General features: G+C 35.4%; 1 protein-coding gene across 32 annotated transcripts in view; it reads right to left on the bottom strand.

Annotated features, from left to right (window-relative positions):
* Positions 1-27712, bottom strand: part of ADAM22 (ADAM metallopeptidase domain 22) — a 269082-nt gene that overhangs the window by 30935 nt on the left and 210435 nt on the right. For 27 of the 32 annotated variants that reach the window (XM_034964383.3, XM_034964385.3, XM_034964382.3 and 24 more), the window contains 11 exons: positions 26774-26845; positions 26463-26555; positions 22918-22998; positions 20949-20999; positions 20660-20723; positions 18662-18767; positions 15991-16110; positions 8815-8983; positions 6054-6168; positions 3773-3863; positions 436-453 (listed from right to left, as the gene is read on the bottom strand). In XM_034964383.3, coding sequence (XP_034820274.1) covers positions 436-453; positions 3773-3863; positions 6054-6168; positions 8815-8983; positions 15991-16110; positions 18662-18767; positions 20660-20723; positions 20949-20999; positions 22918-22998; positions 26463-26555; positions 26774-26845 — 980 coding nt within the window. The remainder of the gene's footprint in view (positions 1-435; positions 454-3772; positions 3864-6053; positions 6169-8814; positions 8984-15990; positions 16111-18661; positions 18768-20659; positions 20724-20948; positions 21000-22917; positions 22999-26462; positions 26556-26773; positions 26846-27712) is intronic. The other 5 variants (XM_055114648.2, XM_063606289.1, XM_055114655.1 and 2 more) reach the window with 1 other exon arrangement.

Here is a 27712-nt window from a genome sequence, read left to right as displayed (position 1 = left end):
GAATGGATATTATTAATATAAAAACAGTAATAAATAAATTCCCTCAGAAAGTATTAGGCAATAAGAGTGTTACAAACATGAAGAAAAGCTAATATTAATGTAAACAAATGGGACACCTTAACATAGAGGAAGTTTGTTTTAGATGGAAAAAATCAATTTCTCTATATATTACTATTAAAAAATAAGCAAGACTCCACTAATTGTAGTATCGTTGGATAAAAGATCCATTAAAATTAAATGACAGATCTATTTTAAATTGCTATATTTCACAGCACCATCATTAAAATTATCTCAAGATAATGAAAAATCGATTAGTGTATGATTATCATACATAAAAACAAAGTGAACTTAATTATAATTGCATGTATGAATTCCAACAATGCTAATATGAGTCAAACCTTTCAGTTTTATGTTCACATTATTTGTATTACATACCTCTGTTCTCGATAGTTTCTTTTCATGGACAAGAAGAGAAAGAGGGAGAAACATAAGAGTTAGTTACCTCTGGAAGGACATCAAGAGGGAGCTCTAAACATAAAAGCTCTAGCTTTCATTGAAAAGTCTTCACTAGAGGATTCTGAATTACAGAATTAAAATGGGAATGCACACACAAAAATGTCACCTCATCATCAGGAGAAGCAACAAAGAGTCAGTGACAATATTGTCAAACAATTGTCCATTTTTAAAAACATAAATATGCTGCAGTCATTAAAGAGTAATTGTTTTCTCAACATCAATCACTGCTCTAAAGTAAATCTTATTTCAAATACAGGTCTTCAAACATACATTGACTTAATGAAATTAATGAATCAAGTTACTTATATAAATAACTTTTTACAGAAATAAAATTATAATTCATTCCTAATGGAATATAAACCCCAAACTATAGTTATTCCTAAGAATTTCAAATAGGGGAATATAAATGAATAGCAGAACATTTTATTTCATCAGGTATGATAAATAGGAGTGAGTCAATTCATGACTGTTAAGGATCTCCTAAGTGATTACTACTTACTCACTGAAGCTTCACATTGGAAATACTTGTTCAATGTTTAGTCTCTGTGTTTATTTAACCATAAGCTAAAATCGACTTAAATGAGTTTCCAACTAAGTGGATCTTATTAAAAAATTGCTCTACAGGGTGTGGTAGTACAGTACCAGTGACTTTTCAAGAGTTCACTGCTAACTTTCTATCTTGACATAATTAAGTGTTAATATTTTGGAGACACGTTAGAAAGGTCATGCAACTGAGTAGTTTTGGGCTGCTTCCTCTAAGATCAAGGATAATGTTTTCATATGGATTTCATAGGTAACATCTTTACTTGCCAGTCTATTTCATCCACATTATACATATCACGTTTGATAACGGGCACATGACGGCAAAGGTGCCAATTTGTTATTATTTTTCATCCTGGAAACTATCAGATGGGGGAAAAATAAGCCTGGTATTTTTCTATTCAACATGTTTTGCTTTTTATTCCTTCAATCTGATTTCCTGAGCCATACGGTTCCAAATGAGCATTCTACTTTTTTTTTTTTTTTTAATTCCTGCTATTCTCCACCCCAAGGCTTGGAGAAGGGGTAGAAAGTTTAACTGGACAAACTAATGAGAAAATGAGTTCTCAGGTTCTAAATGTGGTTTTAAATTGCAAATAGAATAAGTAAAACATCATATTCATGAATTTAATTCCTCTATTAAAATATCTACATTCCCACTATATTCCTAAACATATTCTGAATAATTTTAGAAACATTAAAACTTTAGCTATTTGGGCTAGTTATTTATAAAGAAGATACTGTAGTATGCACAAGGTTTGTCTTTTTCCTTAAGCTAAAATCAACTTAAATGAGTTTCCAGCTAAGTGGATCTTATTAAAGTTGCAAAGTGTATATATTCAGGAATGAACAGATCTCAAAAGAATGCCATAAAAATAAGAAGTCACCTGCAGAAAAAAAGTGATTTTCATTCTAATCAATAAAGGCAAATAGACACATAATTTAATAAGTAATATGAGCGTTTAGGTTTCTAAAAGGTAGGTTTTTCCAAGATTGTAAAAATGAAATATCTACTTCCATCACTAGGTGGCAGAAAATCACACACTCCAGAAGGAACAATTTTTTCTTTCCATTTTCACACAGCCAAATGAAACAACTGAGCTACTTCAACACAATAATGCTTGTGATAACAATTACTACTTAAATCATGCATTAAGTTGGAGAAATGGTGTGGTTCCAACACAGAGCTAATTTGCTTCTGGTGTGAGGAGAAATCAAATGACAAAAAGAGAAGCCTTCCTATCAGATATATGATTTGATAACTCCAAATGTTATGCTGAGGTGAAATACACCCAGTAACCTGCGCACCAAAGAGGCCCATAGGTTTTAAGCATCTGCTATGAACTTATTATTATCACCTAACATGGTCTTAAGCCAACTGCGCCAAAGGTAACACCTTTGTAAGTATATATGGCAATTGCTTGTGAGGTCAAAATTATGAAAGAGTTTATTTAGCTGAAAAGGGAGAGCAATAGTTTACTGCCAGGATAAGTTTTGTATGCTACAAGCATTAATGATACAAGAATTTGTGGAAGACTACATGGTACAGGGCTAGATGCTCATTTAATCAGGGAAAAGCTTACTACTGTGCTGTACTCTCCTTCACTATGACATGCCATGTCAAACTGTAATGTTTTGCCAAACTGTAATATGCTCTCTGCGCTACTCATTAATATATAGTCTTCCACAAATGCCTGTATTATTAATGCTTGCAGCATACAAAGCTTATCCTGCCAGTAAACTAACTGCTCTCCCTTTTTAGCCAAAGAAACTCTTTGATGGTTTTGACCTCACAAGCAATTACCATGTACACTATAAAGATGTTTCCTTTGGTGCAATTGGTTTAAGACCATGTTAAGTGATAATAATAATAGCAAACAATTACATAGTGCTTACTGTGGGCCAGGTACTACTTTGAGTGTTTGACATATATTAACTTATGGAACAAAGGCGAGTCCATTAAAAGGCATGGGGTAAAAGTCTAAAATTTTGATTCTAATTCCCAAAACTTTGAGTTACCTAAGTTTGATCCATGAGGAAAAATGTGCTATGAAATGAGGTAATGCCCAGAATGCCTAGCACAAGCTGCAGGCCTTCCAAATGGAGAAAAACCCCAGGCCTGTGGACTGGAACATCATCATCAAGGATCAGCAGAATATGATTTTAAGTTGAAATATTAAAGAAAATTTAAGGTTTACTATATTTACATTTTAACTTATTGAACTTAAATTAGTTATTTGAATACAAAGAAATTTTTCACATCATAAGATTAAAGCACTTAAAAAGGAAATTGAATACTCTGGTTTCTTTTCAGATTATATAAATCATGAAAAGAAAATTGAACACATTAGATAGATAAATAAGTTTACAATGTTTGAAGGCCTTTACTGAGCAAAATGTTTAAGGTTATTAAATTCTCTTCAAAAGTTACAACTTACCAGTTTTTACAAATTTAGACTGGTTTCAATTCACTTCAAGGATTTTTAAATAATACTCAGTTCTTTTACAATAGAAGGAAGTTGTCTCAAAATCTAAAAAATGATGTTATTATCACTTCTCGCCATGCCAAGAATAAGCATTGACTGGCTGCTGAGCCAAGCTGATTTTCATTGCAAGTATATTCAACCAATGATACAAAACTTTCTAGATGTTTTCATGTAATCAAAATGTTTAGAAGTATATTTCAATAGTAACAAGACTGAGACATTTCACTTACTTATAACCCCACGCAGTTATTCCTAATATGAGGGCCAGCACTAAAATGGTGCCAGCAATTATGCCTATTATGATATTGGTGCCAGCAACACCTGAGAGGAAAAAAAAGAAAGAAGGAAGATCAGTGGTATAAAATTCTTTCTGAAACTTTATTGTTCAGTTTTGTAATCATCACACTAACAACACTGTTTGTTTTCAAAAATGAGTATTTTTCAAAGGAAAGAAAAAATCAACCATAATTCAGCAATCCATATCAGTTGTTTTAAAAATAATGTTTGGTAAATGTCCTTTTTAATTCTTGTCCAAGTGCATTTTGCACAGTTGTATTTTCCAGAAACCATGATGTCATTAAACTAAAAGAGGGAAGAGTAATGAAACTTAGGGAGGAACTTGTAGAAAATCTGTGTTCCTTTTGATCCTTACCTCTTTCTCAGAAATTCTAGAAATGTTATTGTGCATATCACTCCATTTTGACAACTAACGCAAGGTCCTTACTGCTGTCGGTTTTGTGTGTGTGTTATATTTTGTCTCTCTCAAAGTGAATACAAGCTTCTTAAGGGAGAAAACATGTCCACAGACTTCTGTGATTACTGCCCAGGTGATGTAGGTGATAGAAACACTGGGCTTGTAATTCCCCGGCTGGGCAATGATGGCTGTGGCATTCTAGAGAAGGAAACCCCAGAGGAAAAAGAGTTGAGTGAGCTGGAGGATTGGAGCTGATGTGGCAGGAGAGGCAGCACCACACTGGCAGAGAGACAGGCAGGCAGAATCCAGGGCGGGATTGAAGCTCAGAACACAGTGATGGCATTGTTGTGCCAGTATCCATTGTCAGGCAGACTGAGATATAATCTTTAAGGGGATCATCACAGCAGAATGGCACCATGAGTCAAAGGCTTGGTCAATAACCTCAAATGAGGGCTCAAAGGCAGAAAAGGCTGATCTGAATGAGGCCTGGCTCTGACACCAGAAGGCCTGTTTTGCTGATAATGATTTGTGCCACATGGTTAACTGCAGAGCTTTCATCCAGAGTAGCTTAGATCCATCTTTGCCTGCTCCACTCCTGAGGCATCCTTTCACATCAGAGGTCAGGAGTCATGGGCTACTTGAGAAGATTTCAATTCTCCATGATAGTAGTGGCAGTCTCTCTGTCTGGGAGCCCTCAGAATTCATGTCAGACAGCAGGGCTAGGTCATCTGAGCAGACTAGTGGACTCCAACCTGCCAGGTCCTCTGTGGGATGCACAGATGCAGATGCCAGAGGATTCCTTGGGTCACTAGGATTTTCTTACTCCAAGACCTAGCATGTCTGCCCCCCTTCCTTTTTTTCCAGGGACTTAACATTGATCAATAAACTTAGATGTTAGTCTTGTTTATTTCTAAGTAATGGTATGGCTTTTGACACATCATTTAAATCCATCTATCTAAATATTATTGTCTTTGAATTAATTACTGGAACAAGCTCCACACTACCACTGCTAAGACTGGGGACTCTAAAATCTTAATCATCCTATGATTTTCTTTATAAAAGTCATATTAGCTAAAACTGTTTACCCTTTCTGGACTATTAGAATGAACATATTCCTTTTTTCTCATCCTTTGAAAGTGACTGAACTTTAGGATTTGAGCATTAACTTGTATAAAAGAATACTCAATAATGAAATGATGAAATATTTTAAAGGGGGACATTTGCCTCCAATGTATAAGTTCTTTCAACTGTCTGCATTTGATTTCTATACCCCCATTTCGGCCACCCTAGCTTTTAGGACTGCACCTGTTATTTCTTATCCATGTTCTTAAAGCCCCACCAGGAACCTTGCCCAGGATTACTAACTGTAGCCAGTTCAGGCTACAGAACTGGGGTTGAACAACAATGAGATTCTATAATAAAGAATATTAAAATATTTTAAAACCAATTCTTTAATTGTTTCTTCTTTATTCAGTTCAAAAATATAAAATTATTCCTCTAAATGCACACAATTAAGAGTTATGACTAGTTTCCACATTTGAAAGAAATGTTAGGGTTAATTGACAGCCTCAGAAAAATCTCAGAATGAAGTAGGACAAGATAAGGCTAAATCAAATAGACTAAGTTATACGTAATATTACATATCATTACAATTTAATGGACATAATCAGTTTCATAAAATGGACCCCAGTTGTATAATTCATTATTATGAGAATGTATTTCTGATTATCATAAAAATAACTCAAATAAAAGTTTTCAGAGAGCAGTTTTCTCTTTGTGTATAAAGACTACATAATGTTACCAAATTAAGTACTTACCATTGCCAGACAGAGTGATACCAGTCTTTGCATCATCATTGTGAGGGAAGTAAGTGTTGCAATCAGAACCTATCCAGTGTCTGTTACACACACACTTCAGCTCATTACTGCAAACCTGAGATCCAAAATCAAGCTAGAGTAAATGTCAACTCTCTGGTACAGAAGCATGAAAAATAAACACTAATTTCTTATTATTATATGCTTAGAATGTGGTAATTCCAAAAAATTATTAGTATGTTCTTCTTAATACTAATTACATTATTTCTCCCTCCAGTACCTCAAGCAAATGTTTCCTAGAGACCAACAACTGACCCAAAGGGAACGATGAATTTTAACAGAGAAATTGATCTACATCTAAAAAAAAATCAAAGAAATTATTGTTTTGACTTTCACTAACTTAAATTTTATGAGGAAGATTTAAAAAGCTAAGCAGAAACATAATCATCTGTCAATTATCTAATACAAAGGTTTCCTTCCTTCCATAGTAAGGGTCTTCATGCAAAAATGTTATTCATTTTTTAGGAAGCAAAACGAAATAAAAGTCTGATGAAGAGGGGAGACCTGATGTTTTGCAGTGGGCTGAGAAGAAAGTTCCACAAGGCTATACAACCTTAGCACTTCAACCCATGCTGTAGACACTAGCTATGTCAGGGTCAGGGGAACTAAGAACTCCCACGAATTGAGTATAGAAAAAAGATTCATATAAAATTGACACCATTTTTTTATATTATAGGAAAATAATCTCTCTTCATTAGTCCACTCAGGAAACAGAATATACACCTAAATCTAATTCAAAACAACCTTGAATAGAGAAGCAGGAGAGAGTTAAGTTAGGTTGAAGATCGGCAAAGTTCCTCCTGAGACAGGTTTTTACTACAGGGGTTTCTGTCTTGTCTGATCTAATTTTCAGGAACATAACATACATCCACATCTAAATGTAACTATAACACAGCCTCAATCAGAGCTACAGATGAACAAATATGCAGAACGAAAAAGGTTTAGGCTTAAAATCAAAAGGCCTGGATTTGATTCACCATATCACTCCGGTCTTACTAAGGGACCTTAATCAGGTCGCCTGGCTTCTTCAAGCATCAGTTGCTATATCATATGTCAGGTATCAGCGATATAGTGACAAGAACAGACAATGATGCCCAGTATACAGTAATCATAATAAATAGCATAGCTTACATTTATTGAACACTTGCCATATCCCAGTCTTGTTTTAAGTGTTTTACAAGTTAACTCCTTCTTCGCACAATTCTTTAAAGTGGGCACTATTATTATCTCCATTTTACAGAGGAAGAAATTGAGTCACAAAGGCGAAGAAATTTGCCCAATGTTACCCAGCTAATAAAAAGCAGAGTTGGGATTCAAACCCAGGCTATATGATTGCAAGCCCACACTCCTAACTACATGATATATAGTACAAAAATAATATTTACTTGTATTAATTTTTCTCATACTAATTTTTGACACAAATATAGAGTTGCTGTAAGTTAAAATTACCCCAAATATAATTATGCATAATTATTGTGAATACATAATTATATTATGCATAATTATTGTAAATTATCTGGATGTTGATTTGCCATCTGATTTATTTGCATTGATTATTCTTTTACTAATTAATTAAACAAATGTTTACCAAGCACAACTATGTTTGGTCTCTTGTGTTTTGTTTCAGAATCTTAAGATGGATAAGACATGCTTATTCATTAGCATGGATGATCAAGAAAAATTCCATTATTCTTTTCCTCTTATCCCCTAACATCCTCTTAGATTAAGAAAAGAAGACTTGGAAGACTCCTTCATAGGAGCAGAGCTACTTAGTACATGTCTGCTCTACTCTTATATGCCATGAGAATTCCTATGCTTTGGCAAGAAGTAACAATTAGTTACTTCCCTAAATAAATTCTTGGAGTATCCCTGAGGACAAGCATGGAAAGACCAGGAATGAAGGCTTACAATTCCAAAACAGGGATCCTTTATCTTAACTGGATAATACAACAGTTCAAGCAAAGAATCTGGAACAAAAATAAAAAGAATGCCATAGCACATGCTGAAAGAAACAGAACAAACTCTTTTTTGATGGTATAGGAATTCCTAATTGAAACTGACAAAACTTTATCCCTAGTAGAGGATGAATATTTAACCTGTAAACTTACCTGTACAGGATACACATTATCTGATATATAACTGAAAGAATATATAACTTAAAGAATAGAATTAAAAGTCTTTCAAATGCCATTTTTTTCTACTCATCTGTAAGAAACATTTCCCTAAGTTATTGTTTTTATTTCTAGGACTTATCTTCAGCTTGTACACGCTGGTGTGGCTACAGCAGCGTGTACAATCTGACAAGTCTGTTCGGATTTGTCAGTGCCCAGACCACATCGTTTTTAAATACTGTGGCCATCACATCCAATTTTTATTCTCTTTCTTAAAATCCCATTATAGTTTGTTAAAATTTATCTCCTAGTTCACTTGTAAAAAGTTGGCATTATATTATATGAGATCATAGTAACACAGAAAAGAAGGATGGGAGAATTTGGTTAGAAAGATTATACATTTCCTTATCCCCAGGCTTTCTCAGATTATACAACAGAAATATTCAAATAACTATAATTGAACTAGTATTTATATACCAAATAGAAATATGAAAAATCTTTTTTTCCATAATTAAGAAAAATAAATAGTTTAGGGTCCTATCTATTTCTGTGATATAAAAGAAATAGATTCTGACAAGGTACTGGATACTTACTCCATTTCCTGAGCAAATAGTGCCTTCTTTACTGCTCAAGCAAGTACTAAAGTTGAAAGAAGCCACAGGAAGACACCTGTGTTCTAAGCACATCATTTGGGGACCACAAGGTGTCCCATCTTCCACATAGCCAAGATCTACATCTTCTTCAAGCTTAACATGCCCACCACTAAAAACAAATTGAGAGCAAAATATGAGTCTATTAATTCACCTTCATTTTGAAAATATGCTCAAAAACTTAAAAGCAGGCAATATTGCTTCCTCTATTCTATTTATTACTTATTAAAGACCAGTAGCATAAGCCAGTTCAATCTCAGAGAAAGCTATTGAATCTTTTGATCTAATTCCTTTTGGAGAAATTGATAGAGTTTAGGATTGGAATGTAATTACTATAACTGGGGCCTGAATTGAAACAGGTTTATCATTTCACCTGGGCTACCAAGCAAAAGGTAAGTAAGGCATTATTACTAGTATGTAATTTGATAAGTTGGCTGACCCAAAAAGATTGCATATGTACCAATTACATTTGAGAATGACTAAACTATTGTATATCACTATTCAATATAGCAAACCTGCATATATTATTTAGAAATGTTTTTTAAAACCTCGGTAAGCATTGAAAATATATATTCACAATTTATTCATATGGGGCCATGTCAATGCTACTATAAAAGTCACCATTTTTTAAACTTTTATTTTATGTTCAGGGGTACATGTGCAGGATTGTAATATAGGTAAACTCATGTCATGAGGGTTTGTTGTGCAGAATATTTCATCATCCAGCTACTAAGCCTAGTACTCAATAGTTATTTTTTCTCATCCACTCCCTCCTCCTCATCACATCCCTCAAATAGGTCCCAGTGTCTGTTGCTCCCTTCTTTGTGTCCATGTGTTCTCATCATTTAGCTCCCACTTATAAGTGAGAACATGTGGTATTTGGTTTTCTGTTCCTGTGTTAGTTTACTAAGGATGATGGCCTCCAGCTCCATCCATGTCCCTGTGAAGGACATGATCTTGTTCTTTTTTATGGCTGCATAGTATTCCATGGGGTGTGTGTGTGTGTGTGTGTGTGTGTGTGTGTGCGCATTACACATTTTCTTTATCCAGTCTGCCACTGATGGGCATTTAGGTTGATTCCATGTCTTTGAGACTGTGAACAGTGCTGCAATGAACATATGTGTGCCTGTGTCTTTATGGTAGAATGATTTATATTCCTTTGGGTTTATACCCAGTAATAGGATTGCTGGGTCGAATAGTATTTGTTTTTAGGTCTTTGAAGAATCGCCACACTGCCTTCCACAATGGTTAAACTAATTTACACTCCCACCAAAGGTGTGTAAATGTTCCCCTTTGTCTGCGACCTTGCCAGCACGTTATTTTTTGATGTTTTAATAATAATCATTCTGACTGGTGTGAGATGGTATCTTATGGTGGTTTTTATTTGAATTTCTCTAATGATCAGTGATATCGATCTTTTTTCACATGCTCTTTGACCAAATGGAAGTCTTCTTTTGAAAAGTGTCTGTTCATGTCCTTTGCCCACTTTTTAATGGGATTGTTTTTTCTTGTAAATTTAAGTTCCTCATAGATGCTGGATATTAGACCTTTGTCAAATGTATAGTTTACAAAAGAATTTTCCCATTCTGTAGGTTGTCTGTTTACTCTGTTGATAGTTACTTTTGCTGTGCAGAAGCACTTTAGTTTAATTAGATTCCATTTGTCAATTTTTGCTTGTTATGATTGCTTCTGGTGTCTTCATAATGAAATCTTTGACTATTCTTATGTCCAAAACAGTATTGCCTAAGTTGTCTTCCAGGGTTTTTATACTTTTGAGTTTTATATTTAAGTCTTCAATCTATCTTGAGTTTATTTTTGTATATGGTGTAAGAAAGGGGTCCAGTTTCAATCTTCTGCATATGGCTAGCCAGTTATCCCAGCACCATTTATTGAATAGGGAGTCCTTTCCCCATTACTTGTTTTTTTTTTTCCAAATATGTTGAATTTATTTGAGAATTAGAAATGAAGTGATTTTTTTTTGGAGGGGGGTTGGTTTTTTATTATTATTATTCTTATACTTTAAGTTCTAGGGTACATGTGCACAACGTGCAGGTTTGTTACATATATATATGCACCATGCTGGTGTGCTGCACCCAGTAACTCGTCATTTACATTAGGTATATCTCCTAATGCTATCCCTCCCCCTTCCCCCTGCCCCATGACAGGCCCCGGTGTGTGATGTTCCCCTTCCTGTGTCCAAGTGTTCTCATTGTTCAATTCCCACCTATGAGTGAGAACACATGGTGTTTGATTTTTGTCCTTGTGGTAGTTTGCTGAGAATGATGGTTTCCAGCTTCATCCATGTCCCTACAAAGGACATGAACTCATCATTTTTTATGGCTGCATAGTATTCCATGGTGTATATGTGCCACATTTTCTTAATCCAGTCTATCATTGATGGACATTTGGGTTGGTTCCAAGTCTTTGCTATTGTGAATAGTGCCGCAATAAACATATGTGGGCATGTGTCTTTATAGCAGCATGATTTATAATCCTTTGGGTATATACCCAGTACCCCATTACTTGTTTTTGTCAGCTTCATCGAAGATCGGATGGTTGCAGGCGTGCAACTTTATTTCTGGGCTCTCTATTCTGTTCCATTTGTCTATGTATCTGTTTTTGTACCAGTACCATGCTGTTTTGGTTACTGTAGCCCTGTACTATAGTTTGAAGTTGAGCAACGTGATACCTCCAGCTTTTTAGTTCCCTGTGAATTTTAAGAGCTTTTTCTAGTTCTGTGAAGAATGTCATCGATTGTTTGATAGCAATAGCATTTAATCTGTAAATTGCTTTGGCAGTATGGCCATTTGAATAATATTTATTCTTCTGATTCACAACCATGGAATGTTTTTCCTTTTGTTTGTGGCATCTCTGATTTCTTTGAGCAGTGTTTTGTAATTCCCATTGCAGAGATTTTTTACCTCCCTGACTAGCTGTATTCCTGGGTACTTTACTATTTTTATAGCAATTGTGAATGGAATTGCATTCCTGATTTGACCCTCAGCTTGGCTATTGTTGGTGCATGAGAATGCTAGTGATTTTTGTATGCTGATTTTGTATCCTAAAACTTTGCTGAAGTTGTTTATCAGCTGAAAGAGCTTTTAGGTCAAGACTATGGAGTTTTCTAGATATAGAATCACGTCATCAGCAAAGAGCAATAGTTTGACTTCCTCTCTTCTTATTTGGATTTCCCTTATCTTTTACTCTTGCCTAATTGCTCTGGCCAGGACTTCCAATACTATGTTGAATAGGAGTGGTGAGAGAGGACATCTTTGTCCTGTGTAAGTTTTCAAGGAGAATGCTTCCAGCTTTTGCCTATTCAGTATGATGTTGGCTGTGGGTTTGTCATAGATGGCTCTCATTTTGAGGTATGCTCCTTTAATACCTAGTTTATTGAGAGTTTTTAACATGAAAGGATGTTGGATTTTATCAAAACCCTTTTTTGCATCTATTGAGATAATCATGTGGTTTTTGTCTTTAGTTCTGTTTATGTGATAAATCACATTTACTAATTTGCGTATGTTGAACCAAACTTGGAACCCGGGAACAAAGCCTACCTGATTATGGCGGATATGATTTTTGATGTGCTACTCAATTTGGTTTGCAAGTATTTTGTTGAGGATTTTTGAATCAATGTTCATCAAGGATATTGGGCTGAAATTTTCTTTTTTTGTAGAGTCTCTGCCATGTTTTTGTATGAGGATGATACTGGCCTCATAAAATGAAATAGGGAGGAGTCACTCCTCCTCAATTTTTTTGAATAGTTTCAGGAGGAATGGTGCCAGCTCTTCTTCGTACATCTGGTAGAATTTGGCTGTGAGTCTGTCTGGCCCTGGCCTTTTTTTTGGTTGGTAGGCTATTTATTACTGGTTTAATTTTGGAGCTTGTTATTGGTCTGTTCAGGAAATCAATTTCTTCCTGATTCAGTCTTGGAAACGTATACACATGTCCAGGCATTTATCCATCTCTTCTAGATTTTCTAGTTTGTGTGCCACAGGTGTTCGTAGTAGTCTCTGATGATTGTTTGTATTTCTGTGGGGTGAGTCGTAACATCCCCTTTTCGTTTCTGATGTATTAATTTGGATCTTCTCTCTTTTCTTCTTTATTAGTCTATCTAGTGACCTATCTTATTAATTTTTCCAAAAAATAAACTCCTAGATTTGTTGATATTTTACCTGGCTTTTCATGTCTCATGTCTCTTTCAGGTCAGCTCTGATTTTGGTTATTTCTTGTCTTCTGCTAGCTTTGGGGTTGGTTTGTTCTTGCTTCTCTAGTTCTTTTAGTTGTGATGTTAGATTGTTAATTTGAGAGCTTTCTAACTTTTTGATGAGGGCATTTAGGGCTATAAATTGCCCTCTTAACACTGCCTTAGCTGCGTCCCAGAGATTCTTGTATTTTGTATCGTTTTTCTCATTAGTTTCAAAGAACTTCTTGATTTCTGCCTTAATTTCATTATTTACCTAAAAGTCATTTCAGGACCAGGTTGCTTAATTTCCACATAATTACATGGTTTTGAAAAAAATTTTAAGTCTCGATTTCTATTTGTATTGTGCTGTGGTCCAAGAGTGGGTTTGGTATGATTTTAGTGCTCTAGCTAGCATTTGCTGAGGATTGTTTTATGTCCAATTGTGTGGTCAATTTTAGAGTATGGGTCATGTGATGATTAGAAGAATATATACTGTGTTGTTTTTAGGTGGAGAGTTCTGTAGAGGTCTATCAGATCCATTTGGTCCGATATTGACTTCAGGTCCTCGATATCTTTGTTAATTTTCTGCCTTGATGATCTATCTAATACTATCAGTGAAGTGTTGAAGTCTCCTACTGTTATTGTGAGGGAGTTTAAGTCTCTTTGTAGGTCTCTAAGAACTTGCTTGATGAAGCTGGGTGCTCCTGTGTTGGGTGCATATATATTTAGGGTAGTTAGCTCTTCTTGTTGAATTGAACCCTCTACCATTACATAATGCCCTTCTTTGTCTTTCTGTATCTTTGTTGGCTTAAAGTCTGTTTTGTCTGAAATTAGGATTGCAACCCTGCTTTTTTTCTGATTTCCATTTGCTTGCTAGATTTTCCCACATCCTTTCATTTTGAGTCTATAGATGTCACTGCATATGAGATGGCTCTCTTGAAGACAGCACACCTTGGGGTCTTATTTTTCTCCAACTTGTCACTCTGGTGCCTTTTAAATGGGGTATTTAGGCCATTTACATTCAATCCCCATTCACTTCATTTATTTTTATCAAAATTACATATGCATATAGTTTAAAGAATCAACAGATAAACTGTTTTTAAACACAATAAAGCAGTTCTCTGCCTCTCTAGATATTCTTCCAGATACTCATCCTAGAAGAAAACCATTTTCTACTCTTAATTCATACTTTTGTTATTTATGAAGGTCTCCTGAAGTTTCTGGCCTGCTGTTGTCTGTGCTGACTGTCCACATGTGCCGGTTTCATAGCACTGTAAATCTTGACTTTCGCCTCACTATCAACTTGGGGATTGCCTGGTCTCTCTTTGTGGTATGTTGTTTCCTATATTCCCTGTCTTTCTCTTTCTTGGTTTACTTTGTTTTGGTGGAGTGCAATTTCTAGTACTTTCCTGAGAAATCTGTAGCATAACTAAACATGTCTTTATTTTCTACCCTCACACTTGTTTGATATTTTGCCAGAGTACAAAATTCTAGTTTGGAAATAATTTTCTCTATTGTCTTCTGACTCCCAGGGCTCCTGTTGCCAAATCCTAAACCATTTTAATTCTTAAGTCTTTGATTTTTTTCTCCTCTCTGGAAACTTCCAGAATTCTTTGCTTTGTTCTAAGGTTCTAAAATTTCATAATGATATGTTTAGATGTACCTCTAATTCCACTCATTGTATTCAGCACTTGGTGAGCCTGTTAATATGGAAACTCAAGTCCTTTATTTCTAGACAATTCTCTTGAGTTACTCATTGAAAATTTCCTCCCTGCTGTTTCCTCTGTTATTATTGCTATCCTAATGTGTAAGATTTTCTCTATGTTCCATTTCTTTGCCTTTTTACCCTACTTTCTGGAAGATAATTTCAACTACTAAATTTTTTCTTTCTGAATGTTCCCTGTTTAAAAAAACAGCACCCTATTTTCTTGTTTCATGATAGAAGTCTCTTATCTCTCATAAATATTGATAAGTGGTTTTGTTTTTTTCCCCTTCATTGTCTCATTGTTTTTGTCTTTTTTTTTTTTCATGTTACAGACTTTTTTTCACATCTCTGATAATCTGCTCATATTTGAATTAGGAGACCAAACAGATGACTGGAAATCGGTACCATTGAGGTTGGACTACTTCCATACAACCCTTATATAAATATTGCTTGCTGTCCTCCAGCTTAGAAACCTCCTCTTTTATTCTCTATAGAGTATAAAGCTCCAGTCTTCCATGGGAAGGTGGGAAATCCCGTTTAGCTGAGTTGGGGAAGTAATCTGAGTATCTAACTGCTTTTTAAACAGCCTTTCATCTATTTCCTGTATTTCGGCCCCTTCCCTCCACTCCTTCCCTCCCTCTTCCTAAAGTAGATGATGCTGCCAATTTCTGAGCCTGTGGGGAAGTAAGAGTATATCTTGGATTGATTCTCAGTTTTCCTCATTACTGACTTAGGAATTCAGCTTTCTCAGCTTTGATAAGTCATGTGCCACACATCCATTTGCTTTATACATAACAAAATATTGTTGCTATTATCTCTTCTCTCTTTCTATGCCTCCCTGTGGATATATGAACTGTAAAAAAAGATCCATTTGGTATCATTTTAGTGAAATTTCATAAGGGAGCAAAAGTAGATGCATATATTTAATACACTGATTTACCTAGAAGTCCTCATTCATTTTCCAAATTCTGTAAGTTTGGAAACCAAACTCTATAAGACTTTACTGACCAATCTAAACCTAACTCTAGTAATCACACAATATTCTTCATTCAACTATTTTTTATCTTCTTTTTATCTCTTCTCTGTTAGGATTTACTCAATCGTCTCTATAGACTAGATTATATTTCGACCTACTAACATGTACGTTAATTGAAAACGGAAGGAATCCTAAACTGCATTCCTGAGAAATAAGATGACTCAGATTCTTACAGAATGGTTAGATAATTACCTGCAGTTTAATGTTCTTCCTTGCTGCACAACTAAAGTAGATGTGATTTCACCATCGAGTTCTCCAAGCCTTGGGATATTGCCAATATTGGTACACAAAAGGTAACCACAAAGCACATCCCTGTATCAAAAGATTACCAATTACTTCTTTTCCCAAATATATAGCAAACCATGTACAGTTGGAATAATCTTCTCTCATTTTAGCATTTGGTTTTCATCAAGTATATTATCTACTCATATGCCAAGTGAAATAAAATAAGTCCAAATTAGTGTGCCACCTGCTCTAAAAAGTGTCTTCACTGAAACTCTTACTGATGTACCAAAATCTCAATTGTTTTCTAGCTTTTTCTTTACTGTCCATTAGTTCAAGTATTTAAAGAATCCATCAAATTGGCTTCTTTTATATTGAAATCTCTTTTCCCATAACACAATACTGGATATACTAATCTATTTCTTCTTCTTCTTCTTCTTTTTTTTTTTTTCTTAGAGTCAGGGTCTTACTCTGTTGTCCAAGTTGGAGTGTAGTGGTGTAATCATGGCTCACTGCAGCCTCAAACTCCTGATTCCAGTGGTCCTCCTGCCTCAGCCTCCCAGGTAGCTGGGACTACAGGTGTATGCTACCAGACCCAACTAACTTTTAAATTTTTCACAGAGACAGGGTCTCACTATGTTGCCCAGGCTGGCCTTGAATTCCTGACCCCAAGCAACCTCCCTCCTCACCCTCCCAAAGCACTGGGATTACAAGCATGAGATGCTGTGCCCAGACAATTTTTTTTTAATTGGTAATTGAATGATATTTGGATGAGCATTCTTTTGGAATACAGATGTTTTTTTCAACCTGTTGCCCTAGAATTAAAGAGGAAATTATAGGCTGCATTTATTTTACAGACTGCCAACTACAAAGGCTCATTATCCTTTCTTCAATATATTTCACTACTTCCCCAACTATTACATATGATTCTAACTTAACTTATAAAATATCTTTACTGTTGTTAATACTATCTTACATATTATTTATATCCAACACATTTTAATTATTAGTAGAGATAACAATAAACATATTTTTAAAATATCTTGTGAAGAGTAATTAGTAAGTCAGCAAGATTATATACAAAAGTATCAGACTTTACCACATGGAGAAAAAAGAAAAATTAGAACCTGTATTTTTCACCAACACAGAAAAGAATGTATTACTTTATTCTTTAAAAATGCTTTTTAAAATTATGTTATCATTTTACTGTATCTATCATAAACAAAAATGCTTTCTCAACAGAGAAGAGATATTCATTCAAAACTTTTTTGAATGTCATTTATGTATATGAACCTATGTAATCAGAATATATAAAGACAATTAGATATGATCTTTATTCACAAGAAAATTATACTCTAAGATAAATCACACACATAAACAACTTATAAAACAAAATTACGGACAAATAAGTACAAAGGGCTGTGGAAGTTCAAAGAAGAGAGAGATAATTTATTTCTAGAGTAAATCATAAAGAAATTTATATATAGAAAGTGTTTTCCAAGCTGGGCTTTGAAGAATAGGTATATTTTTGGCTGATGATAGTATGAGTTAAAGGGTGCTTCTGGAGGATTATAGAGCATAAATGTAGGCATGGAGGTAGGGACATATTAGGAATGGTAAGGTTTGCTAGATTTGGAAGAATATAAATGAAATGACAAAAAGTGTAGGTTGGGGACAATTGTTGAATAGGTGCAGTACCAAGCTAAGGTTCCATTTAATTTGTTAACAAGACTATGACATTCAGCAAAGTGGTGAAGAGAGAGTTCTGAAATCATACTCTCCAAATTCTACTTCTGCTTATTATTACATCCCATATACATGACTTTGGACAAATTAACTGTGTCTCAGTTTCCTCCTCCATAAAATGGGAGGACTGCCATGAAGATTAAATGGCATAGCTTATGTAAAGTGTGATACAGTGCTTAGCACACAGTGTTCACTCAATCAGTGCTGGGTACTGTTCTCACTATTAATTAGTCACGTGGAACCAGTGAACTTTCAACAAAGAATTGACAGTAAAAAAGATCCAAAAGATTATTCTGATAGTAGTACACTAGGGAATGCTGGCACAGAAAACTGTTAAAAGAATTTTGTAATAGTTGAAGGATTAATATAGGTCTTAGTTCAGGTAATGGTAATAGGAACGTAAGTGAATACATGAATTAAAGACAAATGGTGGCAAAGCAAAGGGAAGAATGGATGTAATTTGGCATTTGGACAATGTGTAGAGGGAAGGATCACTTTAAGGCTTCTAGACAGAAGGACAGTGAAATATTGAGACCTTTGGCAAAAAGGGGGTGGTTTAGGAAAGTTAGAGCCAGTTAATTCAATTCAATAGCACTCAGTGCATATTCTGGTGGCTTTAAGTTCTTTTGCCTTTGAGATGCTAAAAGGTGTCTTCTAGGTAAGAAAATCCTGAGGTGGGGGCAAGTATGACCTGGGGCTTAGGAGAGAGGTGAGCACACATGTCAAGATTTGGAAGCCCTCTGCACAGGTGATGCTGGAACACTGGGAAGAGATGAGGTTAAGGAGGCAAGAGCACACTTTGTGTGATGCAGAAAGCAGAAACTTCCTAGTCACTCAAAAAAGTACACTTGTAATTGACCAAGGGATGAATTCTGGGCTGACGTCTCCACCTCACCGTTTGTTGCACTGTATCCATGTGTCTTTGTCTTTCCCACAGTTACCCTTCTCCGTCCCTTCAATATTCAGTTTCTCATAGCAATATTTGTCTGATGCTGTCACCTCTAAGGCAGAAAAAAATTTTCTATCAGTGAGGGAAGTACGATTTGGCTGCTCAAAAGCTTTGCAGAAAAGAAAAATTGTAATATAAGGACTCTTCATCACTACAGTGTTATCAATTCCAAAAATGTTACCAATGGTTCAGTTTTACCATGGATCATATATATCCATGACTCAGATAGGTTTTCATTAAAGCTCATTTGAAATTTAGTAAACAAATGTATTTAGTTCTCTGTTGGGACTCAGGCTGTAGGCTACAAAAACAAACACTCCTTAGAATTTGGCCAATAATTCGGGCAGATCATGAGGTCAGGAGATCGAGACCACCCTGGCCAACATGGTGAAACCCCGTCTCTACTAAAATACAAAAAAATTAGCTGGGTGTGGTGGCGTGCACCTGTAGTCCCAGCTACTTGGGAGGCTGAGGCAGGGAAATCGCTTGAACCCGGGAGGCAGAGGGTGCAGTGAGCTGAAATCACATCACTGCACTCCAGCCTGGCAACAAAGCAAGACTCCATCTCAACAACAACAACAACAACAACAAAGAATTTGGCCAATAATTAGGGAAGGCAATAACAAATATTTCCTTGAATATATACTCTATTCTTTAATCTCAGTGCTAAATATAATACATGAATTTCTCATTCAGCATATTTTATTAATCATAAAGACAAGTTTATTATAATAGTTATATCCTGTAATTAGATTCAAGAAACAGTGGTACAATTTCTACCTTGCTCCCCACTTCTTAGCAGCTATCAAAAGCAATTTTACTTTGCTTTAAGACAAGCTTGAATTCATGCTAAATCTCTGGAAGTCAAATAACATTTTAAGGTACATCACTATCTTTTTCAGGCTTTTATCTTTTCTAAAACCAGGGACAGTTGATAGAGTTATCTAAGAATTAGGACAAAATGCAAACTAATCAAAGGATAATTGTTGGTATATTTAAAAAAAAAACAATAGTTATGTCGGTAGTTATGTTTCCTACTTCTTGTTGTCAGCTACTATTTTTGCTCAAGTGGATAAAACAAAAATGATATCTTTTTTCGGAGTACAAACCTGCCTGACTAAATGTTTTCCCATCCCAATGTTTCCAATTGCTTAAAGAGAGCATACACTTCCCCTCCTAAAAGGATTGTGGCACCTACTTATAACTATTAAGAATTATCGTTATTTTTATAGCCTTTTTCCTACTACAAATTGTCTCCTGAAACAGTTTAAAACAAAAACTGCTTCCAAAAGTTTTGGCTAGTAGTACTTCTAGGAAACAATACATTACTCAACATTTAAATAAACATTTAAACAGAGTATAATTTAAATCTAAATATCATATATTTTCCTTTGAAAATCTGACAGACTTTAAAGGCTAAACATTAACATTTCTTTCTGATACAGCAAAGCCACTTCAGCAGAAGTGCATAACTAGGAAAGCCAACTAGAGTTTAAGAAAAATATCCAAGGAGGAAAAAAATGACTCTAGATAAAATGCTGCTGTTCTAAGTTAAGGACGTCCTGTCCAGGGTCCACGTCCATCCCATATGGTTGTGAAGCTTTAGCTTCAGGGCACTCAGCTGAGAAGAGTATACATGGAGCTGAAATCCAGGTTTGCTCTATTCTCCAAGCTGTGCACCCTGGCATGGGCTCCATCTGCCTGGCAGCAAAGGCACTTTCTGTCTCGTCCACAGGCACTGCCAACTAGCCAAGATGTGTGGGGCTGCTTCTCAAAGGGGTGCCTTACTCTAATTTCCAGAAACATGCCCCTGCTAAGACCTGTGGTAGCTTTGAGAATCCCCCAGTCATAAAGTAGTCAAAAATTTACTTCCAGCACACATGTCCTTGAGAAGTCCGCCTGACATCATGCTTTAACAATGACCAAGCCACACTATTTACTTACTTTGCCCCCAGATGTATTTGCATTGTCTATCTCTGGTTTTGCATCTTCCTCCAAAGCAAATTCCCTAAAACGGAAAAGCAAATACCCATTAGCGATGCAATATCTGCTTATGTCAGATAACTGAAAAAGAAACTATGATTGGGAAAAATAATAGATGAATAGTAGAGAGGCCTTTTATCTTCAGAATTGATTACAAACATTTAAATTGATCTTCCTATTTTGATAAGATTTCAGTATTCCTTTCATGCTGGTACATGTGAAAAACATAGGTAAAAATGAAGTGACCTACCTGAACACCATCACATGAATATCCATCCATTTTATGAATATTAGGGGCACACTAGGAAAAAGAGAACAACTATGAATGAAATGCAGTGCAAAATATAAGGCTGAGCTAAACCCTTTAATATTCACTTTTAAAAACATATTTGTTAATACGGCTAGTCCCTTATACCATCTATAAACCAAAATGCAAAGGAGGTCAAGAGCAAGTGGATGTCCTTGAAGTCTGGGTATTTGGTAAAAAATAAATTAAAAAAATAAAAGAGAAAGCAAGAGGAAAAACAATGGGTACACTTGCCCCTGAAAATATGAATCTACCAGAGGCAAAAACAGTTGATTACATAGCAGCAAATAAAAAGAACTGACTACCATAGACTCAATTAATGATACATTTAAAAGCATCTTGATTCATACAGATATACTATTTTTCAGAGCAAGAAAGAGACGGGGACAATAAAAAAATAAAGAGTAAGTCTGCATAAATGGAGCAATAACTAGTTTCCTTTCTTTTGCCATGAGAATAAACATAGCCCTTATACTAAAAATAATGACTTTCAAGCCAAAGTCCACTTTAAGAATGTCGGAAAAGGACACACTTTATAATCCTACTTTTTTCCTTGCAGCAATTATGAAAAATTATAAGGCATTATTGAATGAGTATAAACAGAGAGCAAAGCATGCAATTATGTTGCCTCTTTGTCTTCTGATGATATCATGTGCCATTTTGCAAAAACGGAATACCAAGAGAGGAAACTGGCCAACAGAGATGAAAGTGCAGCAAAGAAAAGTGATGACACCAGAAGTGAAATGCAAATTGAACTTGTAAATGGAGTTACAGAAAAAAATTGCTGACTGTGGGAATGTCAATACTGCTGTTCAAGAGCCTCTAGACATGCAACCAGAGGAACTTGCTGAAGGAGGACTTAATGACATCGGTGAATAAGGCGATTGTGACATATAGGTGACGATGTCCCAGAGGGGGTAATGCCAGCAAGAAACTTCACATTCACATCTTCACATCTCTCAGGGATATCTCATGACATTGAAAGCACAAAGAATAAAATGTTGAAAGCTTATCCAAACTTAGAAAAGGGTGTGACAGTTCAACAAGGCATAGAAAATATGCTCACTCTATATCATAAAGCTTATAAGAAGGCAAGCTCTATTCAAACTACTCCTAAGGTTTTTACAAAGAAATAAAATCCTTTAATTCTCAATGTTTCTCTTTTAATGTACAGTATGCTAAATAAATACTATTTTTTCACCTCCCTATCCATTTAAAACCAACAGTAAGAGAGTTTTTAATAATCTGACAGCATTTTTTGAAGACTGCAAAACAAGTGCAATATTTTCCTTTGATTATTAAAATGACTTTGCATAGTCTCAGCTTGCATGGTCATTTTTGTGGTTTGGCACTACCCTTCAAAGTGAGGACCGTCTGTATGTACAGTGACCATTTTGAAATCTGTGAACTCCCACCAAAGTTTATTCAATTTCTCTAGCTTGTCTATCTATAACTAAGTGCTATAAAATTCAAGAGCAGCTATTGATGGCTGAGGCGATGCAAGCTGTCATAGATAAGAGTCAAGAGAAAGAAAAGGGTCCTCTCTAAGAATCCAGTGTGTTTGTGAGTCCCTGCCTCCACTGACTTCTTGTTCAATCAGCTGAAGAGAGTTTATTTGTTTCTTCCTTTACTAAGTAGATGAAAAGAAAATGCCTTGTACTACCTACTTAATACAAAAACAAAATAGTTAAGGCATGCACGCAGTCTGAGGTTAGTTCAACGTTAAGACAAAATTATGTTCAAAATCTGCTCAAGCTTCAATCACTGAAACTTAAATTCCTAAAAAAAATGGAGAAATGATGTGAAAGAGACACGAGCATCTTGTTCATTTACATTTCTCTTTGAGGGTCAGTGCACTAAAGATACCCCCACTGTTTCCCATAAGTTTTAGAGCAGTTATTTTGTAAATTACCTGGCTTGAATTTCCTGAGCACGTTTCACGAATATCACAATCATTTACTGCTTCTCGGCACACAGTGCCCATAGGCTGAAACTAAAATGAACAAAAATCAACGTGTGAAACTGTAGGGAGAAAAAAAAATCTTACAATATCATCTAAAAAAAACAAAATGAAAATTGTTTGGCTAGAAATACCTTAAACTACTGTAAGATGGTAATCTGTCAAAACCACAGTTACTGAAAAAAATTTTATTTTAATAGTTTTAAGAAACAGTTTCTTGTGTATGATGTAATTTCCATAGTCATTACACATAAGCCTTATATTATACTGCTAAATTCCACAAGACAGGCCAGTTAGTCCAGGTTCTAGTAATTTTTCTGTACTAATAGCTTTTGAATTTACCCTTTACTCTTCATTCTCACCGACACTTTTATCACATTATCCTTTTCTGCCTTATCTACCAAGAATCAAAAAATTACATTTTGGGTTGAACCACAAAAATTAGATTTTCTGACAAAGCTATTTCCTCCCATGTTTCTTCTACCCTTCTTCTCCCCTGCCTCATTTTTACATGGATTTAGATCTTGGTCTTTTATTATTTTCTAGTGTTTCTATTATTTAAGTCTTCGTATAGGCATTTTTGTTTTTCTGTTTTCCATCATGTCAAATACTTCTTGCAAGTGTGAGAGTTATACAAATAAATGTTTAACTTCATTAGGTTAAAAATGTGAATTGCAGGAATACTCATTAAAATGAAACAGACCTGAGATATATAGTTAAAGTACTTCCCCTTCCCTTCTCAATCCTTCTCTTTTGCTCTCTCCAAAATGTTAGCATTCAGGGCTGTATCCTTACATGCTTTGTGTCTCCTCACACAAAGGCACATGTTATTCTGCTTCCCTCACTTTCTAGATAAGCTTTATCTTCTCTAGCTGCTCAGAACCCTACAGGCATTTGAGTCTCCTGCTGTTCCTAGAACACGCACTGCCCACTATAAACTCCAATCTGGATTTCAACAAGTATTTTTTTTTAGAAGGCCCAAACAAAATATGTATTCATTCATCCATTCATCAAATATTTAATAATGTGCCAAGCACTGTTCTAACTACTGGGAACTCAATGGAGAACAAAACACAAGAACCCTGCTCATCAGGAACTTGCATCTTAATGTGGGTTAAAAATAAGGAAATAAGAAAATTTAATTTCACGTTTCTCTTCTTCCTTGGGACTAAGACAAGTCAACATTTTAGAATATCTAGGGTAGAAATATGAGCAAATTTGGGGTAGTTTAGAGGAGTGCATAATGTTTAAGAAGTTCCAGGAAACTTCTAAAAGAAAGAATAGGGAGGGAGGATTTGCACTAAGTGCTAGGATACAGCAGTATATAAATCAACCAAAATCCTTGCCCTACTGGAACTTGTATTATAATGGGAGAAGAAAAGTAATAAACAAGTAAACAAGCACTCTTTAACAGCAGTGGTCTGCAAACTGTGGCCCATGGGTCAAACTTCACTGATTGCCTATCTTTATAAATAAAGTTTTATTGGAACACAGCTATGCCCATTTGTTTCTGTATTTTCAATGGCTGCTTTCAAAGGCAGAGCTGAGCTGCAACAGAAACTTTATGATCACAAAGCCTAAACTATTTACTATCTGGCTCTTTACAGAAAAAGCATGCCAATGCTGGCTTATAGATACACTATTATAAATACATGGAGAAAAAAATAGAGATACACACGGTTTCTTATCTTTTTCTTCTATTCTCCCTCCTCCATTCACTGTCCTGCCTCTGGCTGCCCTAGGAGTCTAGGGTGGCAGGTGAGAGTTAGGGAGGATGGTAAAGAAAGTGGCAAAAAAGATCTCACTTGACTCTTGACTGGTACAGCTATAACTTACTTTGAGGGATGGCAGTCATGCCATTTTATTTTATGTATTTTAATAGTATTATTTTCTACTTGTTCCTTGAAATAATTATATCACAGGGAGCCTAGTTGTATAAATCAAAGGGAAAACAGTGTAATTAAATGCATTTTATAGATGGGCAGACTTAAAACATTGAGGATTAAGATAAATGGTTCAGGATGTCTTGTTACGGCAGTGGAAAAAGCTGACAGAATAAACAGGGGTGGTAGCCAAAATCAAAGAATGTCTTTCACATTTGGTTTAATCTTCTTTTTAACAGAGTGCTTTCAGAGATCTCTGCCAGTGCCTGCTTGTCTTAAAAAGCTGCCAGGAGACACAGTGGTAGAGTGGAAACAACAGAAACTGCTGCCAGCAGATCTGGGGCATAACTACATCTATTCCTTACTGGCTAAGTGAGCCTGTATAGAGGTTATTTAACTTCCTTGAGACTGAGTTTGCCTAACTGTAAAAATCAAGATAATAATGCCCATCCCAAAAGTGTGCTTGTGAGCATTATCTCAGAGAGTGGTCTCCACCAGGGGTGATTTTACCCACGAGGGAACATTTGGCAGTGTCTGGGGACATTTTTGGCTGTCCCATCTAGGAGGGGTGCTGCTGGCACCTAATGGGTGGAATGCAGAGATACTGCTAAATATTTTACAATGCACAAGACATACCCTTACAACAAAGGATTATCCAGCCAAAAATGTCAATAGTGCCAGAGTTGAGAAATTCAGATATAAGATGATACAAAAGTCCTTAGCATAATCTCTGGCACACAGTAGATACTTACTATGATAGTTTCATATCCCATCCTCCTTTAACTCATTAAAGTTACTCAATCAGCAAATTATCACTAAGAGAGTGCATATTTATTCATTCACTCAACAAATATTTACTGAGAATGTATACCAATTACTGTCTAAGTGCCTGGCTCTGCTCCATGAAACGTACAGAGTAAAGTGAGAGACAGATAGAAATAACGTAGACTATTACACCAGATTTTGTATGAGAAAACAAGAATTAGATTTCTTTAGGGGAAGTAAGCCTCAAATGTTAGGCTTGATGTAAAGGCTTAAATATTTGGAGATAGGTATGAGGATGCTTCTGGGAGGATGAAAACATAAAGTGTGTAAAGATGCATTCTAAACTTGCAGGACCAATAATATATGCATGGTATTATCATGTCTCAAAGTACTCCCTTGCTTCCTCAGCAGCTAATGCAAGAGATACACCAAGCTGAGAAACAAGAAAAGATCTACTGAAAGTCTCCTTGGCTTTACCAAGAAAGGTAAACATCATTTAAACATTAGTAACACCTGGTTTCATTTAATGTGCATGCTCCACAGAAAGTATGGAAAGGACAGCCTCTGAAGATTAACAGGGCAGGCCCTAGTTCCCCAACTTACTTGGTGTAAGACCTTGGGCAAACTACTTAACCACTACAAGCCTTAGTATTCTCATCTGTTAGATGGGAATAATAATAAGCAACTACACCACACAAGATTTTGTGAAGATCCTATAAAGCACCTGGCACTTACTCATTTAATATATGTTAGATACTATTTTTGTTATTAGATTATATTTACCCAGCCTTAATGATTTAATCAAGTATGTCCTTTTTTTCTGTCAAATGGTCATTAATGTTTATTTACCTTGCACTTTTTACAGCAAAGACCGTCACTGCATTGAGAGTCTTGAGTCAAGGTGCATTTCTTACAACACTCTGCTCCTTCAAGGACACATTCCTAAGGAATATAAACATTTTCAAAACATCAGAAAACGGTGTCACTTTCCTGAAAGTAACAGGATATTTTCTAAAATAAATGTACAAACTCACAATAATTTTTCTTCCACAAATCCTATAAAATTCCAGGCATGACATTTGCTCCATACATCTCAGTGTGTGGACCTGGAATGACCCTGAATTACCTAGAAAATATCATCAAAACAACCAGAGACTTACGGCCGGGGTTCCACAATCACACTCCTCTCCAGTTTCAATGAAGCCATTGCCACACTCAGGAGGATCAAGAAGCTGTGAGGAAAACCAAAAAGTGAACTAAAATATAGAAAAATCAACATCAAAGACTTTGAGAGACCATAAGTGCCATACCCAAATATACCTGCCCTGCCAGTCATTCTAAAATATAGTTTTATTTTCCTAAACTAGAAAGCATGAGCTCAGAACTTGGAACTTTAAAATAGAAGTGTCTACTTCTGTTTCCTTTTCATATTTAATATACATAGTAAATAGTTTACCTATATATTTATATATATAACATACATATCACATAGGGTCTGGTAAATGTCATCAAAATTAAAGATGATCTAACCATTCACTAAAATCAAGCCAGAGTCTCTCCTGAAAATTCATTTCAAACTGGAAGCAGGGGAATTTGGAGTCAGATGTCTAGATTAAAATCTTGGCTCAAGTACTTACGTTGGGTAAACTATTTAATATCTCAGAGAACTTAATATCTAAAACAGGAATAATAATAATAATAATAGTTGTCCATCCACATCAGAAAATTGTTGAGGATTAAGTTTAGTCATCTGTGAAAAAACCCTTTATTACTATATCTCCTTCTGATACAGGAAACTATTTCATAGACAATGAGAAAAGCATAAAAAAATTAGTATATCCATTGATCGACTTAATAAAAAATACAGCTCCTCCTATTAAGATAGTTTTGCAGCGAACTAAAATTAAATTTTCCCCAGAGATTGAAGCAAATTTTGGCCTGTCCAAGAGTATGTTTTAGGTCTGTTTTATTGTTTAGCTCTTCATCAACTTTGTTCTCTTTTGAATATAATGTATCCTATGGTGACAGGCAAAATTAGTAAATAATTGTTATATGCCAGATACCTAATATTCATTCAAAAGCTAATCAAAGTTTACGTA

Source organism: Pan paniscus, chromosome 6 (genome assembly GCF_029289425.2).
Source record: "Pan paniscus chromosome 6, NHGRI_mPanPan1-v2.0_pri, whole genome shotgun sequence".
Classification (NCBI taxonomy): Eukaryota; Metazoa; Chordata; class Mammalia; order Primates; family Hominidae; genus Pan; species Pan paniscus.
Note: the sequence above shows the minus strand (reverse complement) of the source record. Positions and strands in the feature narration are given on the sequence as shown.